The sequence below is a fragment of the Canis lupus genome, chromosome 14, assembly GCF_048164855.1.
Source record: "Canis lupus baileyi chromosome 14, mCanLup2.hap1, whole genome shotgun sequence".
NCBI lineage: Eukaryota > Metazoa > Chordata > Mammalia > Carnivora > Canidae > Canis > Canis lupus.
The window spans coordinates 56423637-56430429 of record NC_132851.1 but is presented as its reverse complement, the minus strand read 5'-3'; the positions used below and the strand labels follow the sequence as shown (position 1 = coordinate 56430429).

The 6793-nt window shown below is 36.0% G+C and overlaps 1 protein-coding gene across 1 annotated transcript; it reads right to left on the bottom strand.

The window, feature by feature from the left end:
• Positions 1-882: 882 nt before the first annotated feature.
• On the bottom strand, positions 883-1746 carry LOC140604138 (SCAN domain-containing protein 1-like). Its single transcript, XM_072775214.1, has one exon. It carries the CDS (start codon positions 1623-1625, stop codon positions 1194-1196), a length of 432 nt encoding a protein of 143 aa, XP_072631315.1. The 5' UTR covers positions 1626-1746; the 3' UTR covers positions 883-1193.
• Positions 1747-6793: the final 5047 nt, after the last annotated feature.

Here is a 6793-nt window from a genome sequence, read left to right as displayed (position 1 = left end):
GAGCTCACAACTCTGGGATCAAGACCTGAGCTGATATCAAGAGTGAGATGCTTAACCAACTGAGCCACCCAGGGACCCCTATGTTAATTAACTTTTGATGTTGAATCAGCCTCACATATCTTCCACATGAGAATAGCATACAACAGTTTTTTTTTTTTTTTTTTTACCACAGTTTTTATATTGTTGGAATCAATATGTTAATATTTGGTTGAGGATTTTTGTATACAAGTTTAGGAGAAATATTGACCCATAGTCAGTTGTTACTCTTTCTTTCTTTCTTTCTTTCTTTCTTCTTTCTTTCTTTCTTTCTTTCTTTCTTTCTTTCTTTCTTTCTTTCTTCTTTCTACTTTCTTTTTCCTTTCTTCCTTCCTTTCTTTCTTCCTTTCTTTCTTTTTCTTTCTTTCTTTCTTTCTTCCTTTCTTTCTTTCTTTCTTCTTTCTACTTTCTTTCTCCTTTCTTCCTTTCTTTCTTTCTTTCTTTCTTTCTTTCTTTCTTTCTTTCTTCCTTCCTTCCTTCCTTCCTTCCTTCCTTCCTTCCTTCCTTCCTCTAGTCCTTCCTCCCTTCTTGTTTTGCTTTGTTTTGGTATTATCTTTGATTTCATATCAGAATACTATTAGCCTGATAAAACAGTTTGTAAATATATTTTTTAGAAAAGAATATACAATATTCTTCCTTAAATATGTGGTAAAATTCTCCAGTGAAATCATCTGGACATGCAGACTTGTTGAGAGCTTTTTTTTATTTTTTATTTTTTTTTTTTTTTGAGGACCAAACTTTAATATTTCAAGGACATCTCAAGTGAGTTACTGGTGGGGTTACAGAAGCTGCCATTCATGCCACCACAGCAAGAGTCAAGAATTCTGAAAGTTGAAGCAATTACTGCTTTGGATACATAACAATATATTAAAGCATGTCAGAAAGTGCAAAAAAGGAGGCATTCAGCAGAGCAAAAACAAGCAACAGGCTGATTGTCCTAACAGAAGCTCTTTCTAGAGCTCAGTCCCAGGAATTAGAGCTGCCTCAGCCAGAGAGGTCCAGACTGGGTTTTGATGGATTCTTATTACAACTAGTCAAAGGCAAGCTCAAAAAAACCGAGGTTCACATTTCCCCCATGACTGTCCTTGGATCTTGCAACAAAGAGAACATTTGCCTACTTCTCACATGTAGGCTGAGCAAGAACCCAGTGGCAGGACTTAGCCAGTGATTCTGACCCCAGGCTGACATCTCTGGGCCCGAGCTCTGAGCTCCTCAGGCAGGACGGCCTGGAACTGCTCCTGCACCAGCATCTCCACAATCTGCTCCTTTGTGTGAATATCGGGTCTCAGCCACTGTCCGGCAAGCTCCTGGAGATGTCTGAGGACATCCCTGGGCCCAGCTGCGTCCTCATAGCGGAATCTCCGGAACCTCTGCCTAGAGGCTGCCGCATTGGGAGGATTCCTTCGTGGCATGGTCTCCACGTCTTCAACGGAGTCTGCATCGAGGTGCTCTGGTGGAGCCTGGACCTGGGGAGCCGATATTAGGACAGCTTCTGGCTCCTCAGCCATCATCTCATTTGAAGGTGAGCCTATTTTATCATTCTGGACTTCTTTACTTCTTTGTGTCTCTAGGTACCCTTCAGTCTCCATTCTGGAACTCTGGAAAAGGAGGACTCCTGCGCAGGTGCCACCTCGGAGGGCGGGGGGAGGGGGGAACGGGGGCGGGGGCCCCTCGCCACCAGACTCGGAGCCCGAAACCGACTCCGAGAAGAGCTGTTGAGAGCTTTTTAATTATTTATTCCATTTTCTTAATGGTTATAAGTCTGTTCAGATTTTCTATTTTATCTTAATTTAGTTTTGGCAGTTTATTAGCTTCCTGTTGTGATTGTAACAAATTATCACAAGCTTAGTGACTTAAAAAAAAAACCCACAAATTTGCTAGCTTTATAGTTTTGGAGGCCAGAAGGCATAATATCAAAATATTATCAGGACTACATTCTTTCTGAATACTCTACAGGAGATCTTTTTTTTTTTTCCTTGTCTTCTCCAGCTTCTAGAGGTTTCCTGCATTCCTTGGCTAATATTAAGTCCTTTCCTCTTTCTTTGATGCCATCAATATAGCATCTTCAAATCTCTCTACAACCTCGGCTTCTTCACATTACCTTTTCTGAATCTGACACTCATGCTTACTTCTTTTTTTTTTTTTTCTTCATTCGTTGAAAGAGAAAGAAAGAGAGAGCACAATAAGGAGGAGGGGTACAGGGAGAGGGAAAAGCAGACTCCTTGCAGAACAGGGATCCTGTGAAGGGCCTATATCCTATGACCCAGAGATCATGACCTGAGCTGAAGTCAGATGCTTAACCAACCAAGCCACCTAGGCGCCCACTGCCCACTGCCTCCCTCTTATAGGGACTCTTTGATTCACTGTGTCATTTAGGATGATTCAGGATAATCTTCCACCTCAAGATCCTTCAATTAACCACATCTCCAAATTTCCTTTTGTTATATAAAATGAGGCATTTACACACATCAAGAATTAGAAGGTACATGTATTAGTAAAGTGGGTTATTCTGTCCACCACAGGTAGTTTGTGATTTTCAAGGAATGTATCTATTTTTTCTAAGTTGTTGATTTTATAAGCATAAGATTGCTCATGGTACTTCCTTATTACCCTTTTAATGGCTTCAGGATCTGAAGTGAAATCCCTATTTTTATTCCTGATAATGGTGATTTGTGTCTTGTCTTTTTATTTTTACCAGTCTAGCTAGAGGTTAATTAATTTTAATATTTTTTCAAAGAATCCGTTTTTTATGTCACTAATTTTCTCTATTGTTTTCCTAATTGAATTTCCTTGATTTCTGCTCTTTATTATTTATTTTCAATTGCTGTGAGTTCCTTTTTTTCTTTTTAGTTTTTTGAAGTGGGTCTTTAGATATTGATTTGAATTCATTCCTCTTTTTGACTGTAAATATTTAATGCTGTAAATTTCTCTTTCCTCATTGCTTTTATTGTGTCTCATGGATTTTGATAGTTGTATTTTTCTTTTTTCTATATATTTATTATTATGAGACAATTTCTTGGGTCTATGGGTTATTTATAACTGTTTTGCTTAATTTTCATATGTTTGGTGATTTTCTTATTGTACTCTTTTTATTTATTTCTAATTTGATTCTATTAAGATCATAGAAATCATACCCTGAATGATTGTACTTATTTTAATTTTTAAAATTTGCTTTATGACCCAGGACCCAAAATCTTAAAAATTTTAATTTTTAAAATTTGCTTTATGACTTTATGACCCAAAATCTTCTATTTTGTTAGAAGATTTTTTTCTTCTATTTTGTTAGAAGATAAACCCTAAAAAGGCTGTAAAGCCTACAAGACTAGTGGTCTGGATCACTCTGAGATATTCTTTCCAAGATAAAGGACAGTTTATTATATCTTGCATTTTTAACTTTTAGGAAAATGGCACAGATTTTGGTTGGCCTATTCAGATTTTGGATACAGTACATACCAAATACTTTAGAATGCCACTCTGACTCATTTACCAGGCAACTCAGAAGGCTGTCAACTTTAGTGTGAGCCATTATATCTGATGACTCTTCAAAGCACTCAGGCTATAATATAAATAGAACTACTCTGTATCTTAATGGTGCTGTAGGTGTCCTTTGTGGATAAGAACATATTATGGAGAATACTAATAGGATAGTTTATGTCCAGACTTAAAGTATTTTGGAACAATGTCATACCTTTTACAGTAGGCAAATATTCACCACTCAAAAAGCAGCTCCTGGAATGCCACTGCACTGTAGTGGAAAACAAGCATTAGACCCTGAACTATGATGGAATTATGTGACCAGAGCTGCAACCTTAATTTGAGTCTTGTGAATCCCACAAATAATTATTAGGAACAGAAATCCATTGTACAAGAGAACCTTATCCTTTGCCAAAGGAACAATGTACACAAATTCCTAGATAGTGGTGTATGACTTGGTTGGTTGGTCAAGGGTCCATAAAGGGCAAGTTAAGTGTAAAGAGCAAGAAGGTTTGAAATAGAAATGGACTGGATACATGGAAATGGGCCCAAACTGTGCATATCTTTGTGTCTTATGCCAATATTCATAAGACAATATTCACTAATGGGGACACACTGATTAATTAAATAGAAAAATCAACTAACTTCTGTCCTTGCAGACACCAGAACTTGCACAATGAGTCTATGTAAATTTTGGTAAGAATGTACATATAACATGAGGGCTTTAGCATAAATGCTATTTTACCAGGGCTAATTTATCTACTGCTGTGGTTGAATGTCCAACCTGTTAGCAACCAGAGTAATACTAAACCAGAACCAAGATTATGTTATCATGATAACACTTTTTTTTTCTTTTTTTTGCCTATGATTGTGTCAGGGGAGCTGTCAGTACTACTGTGCTAATAGAGCTTAAATGCCTATAGTCCAAGGTTCCCAAACTCGTTCCCAAACTGGCCTTTCTAGGCTGTAGTGTGTTTCTACAGTGTGAATGTGATGTTTGACAAGGAGTGACATGTATATCTACTGCTGATCCTGTTTCCATGGGTTTTTCCCATAAACAATACTCTGGCACCCTGGGTGTGTTTGTTAATTTTTTTTTCATAGTACTTGTGAATGCCATTATAAAGCAGTTTTCCTTTACTTTCAGCTATGCAAAGTCTTAGCTGATACAGATGGCCTATTATAACTTCAAGACATAATGATAACTCCTATCTTATACAACACCAATATCCAATTAATAAATGTAATTAATATATCCTAGCTCACAATAAACATTTAAAATACAGTCACAAAGAATAGAATTGATAAAATGCACAATACCTACCTGAATTATGGTCTATAAAATTTTATCACACTTGCTTGTGTATGTGCATATGTGTCTGTGTTTGTATTTTCACATTTTATAAGCTTAAATCCTACCCAAACTGACCTATAAACTCAATGATCCCTGTCAAATAATAACATTATATTTTATATAACTTGGTAGAGTATCCTCACATTCATTTGGAAGAGACTACATGAAGAAAAGACATTGCTTTTTCAAAGAGTTACATTACCAATTAGTAAAATCAGTATTAGAATTAGCACAAGAATAGGAAATATTAGATCTATATAAGTTTATAGTTTAAAAGAAGTAGATTCTATATCAACTTCAAAATTAACTATTCCTATACTACATTATTTCCCATAATGATGGCATTTAAACCAGTGGAAAATAATGATTCGCTCATTGTTTTGAGACAGTTGACTTTCAATGTGAAGAATAATAAAACCTAAATTCCTACTTCACGTCATTTTGGAAAAAAGTGTGTAATAGATGGATTTGAGAACTCTATTGTCAAAGACAAAACAAAACAAACTATGCAATTCTAGTGGGACATTTAATGAAAATAGTTTATCAGTTGAGTTAGGCCTTCCTGAGAAAGACAGAAAACAAAGAAATCATTAAGGATAGATGACAAATGGATGGATGGATTGATGAATAGATGGATACATAGATGTATTTGTAGGTAGATGTTTACTGACATAAATATAGTGGTACTTTTTATATCATATATTATGTGTGTTCCTAAAAAATTCTCAGTTCCAAAATTCATACATTAAAATTAGAGAGTTTAAGAGAAACAGTATATACAATTCAAATAGTATGCAATCTTATAGCAAAAATACAGTCATCCCCCCTTATCCATTAAAGATATATTCCAAGACCCCCACTGGATGCCTGAAACTAAAGATAGTACTAAACCCTATATATACTATAGTTTTGGCTATACATACATACCTATGATAAAATTTAATTTATAAATTAGGCACAGTAAGAGATTAACAATAACAACTAATAATAAAATATAATAATTATAACAATGTATTGTATTAAAGGTAAATGTGGTCTCTATTTCTCACTCTCAAAATATCTTATTGTATTGTACTCATCCTTCTTATATGTGAGACAGTAATATATCTATATGATAGATGAAGTGAGGTGAATGATGGAGGCATTGTGATATAGTATTCGGCTACTACTAACCTTCTGAAGATTTTTGAAAAGGAGGATTGTCTGCTTCTGGACTATAGCAGACTATGGGTAACTGAAAGGGCACAAAGCTCATTAGTGGAAGGTGAAACCACAGATAAGGCAGGACTACTGTACCTGCAAGACACAAATAGTTTCATAACAAGGGCAGTACTATGCATTGAGAAGCTAACTTGGACCATCCAGCATGGCTGAAAACTGCCTCAACAGATATTGAGAATAAACAAAACAGTACAGTGGAAATTCTAGCAATCCTTTAATTCAAGCAGGGCAGATTCTTAGGCAAGGCAGATGGAGCCAGATGCTGGACAATGGGGCCATTATTAAGATGGGCAAGATTGGGTGTAATCTCCCATATGTCCAAAGCTTTCTAAGGTTTATATAAATATCTCCGAGGAAGGATTTCTGGATGTGGTCATGTGACTATAATTTCCTTGAAATATAACAGCTACAGGCTGTTGATATTGAGTGGGAAAAGTGAGATGAGTTATATATTTCACTATGTCCTCCCTGTCTAGTACAAGGGTTGGCATACTCCCTCTGCAAAAACTCCACCTTTCTGTCAGGTTGTCTTCTTTCCATATTGTTCTCTTTAAGGATTTTGGTGGTAACAACCCTTTGTGGCCATCCTACTGACCCCTCTCTTATTTTTTCCCCAAATTTTCCTAGACATTTAAAAATAGTCTTTTAATTGTTATCCTTAATTATCCAATGTTATTGTTCCATCTGTTCCTTGCAAGGACCCTTCTA

What these genes read in the sequence shown, in the direction of transcription:
- LOC140604138 (XM_072775214.1), bottom strand. Translation starts at nt 1,625, where the DNA reads ATGGAGACTGAAGGGTACCTAGAGACACAAAGAAGTAAAGAAGTCCAG.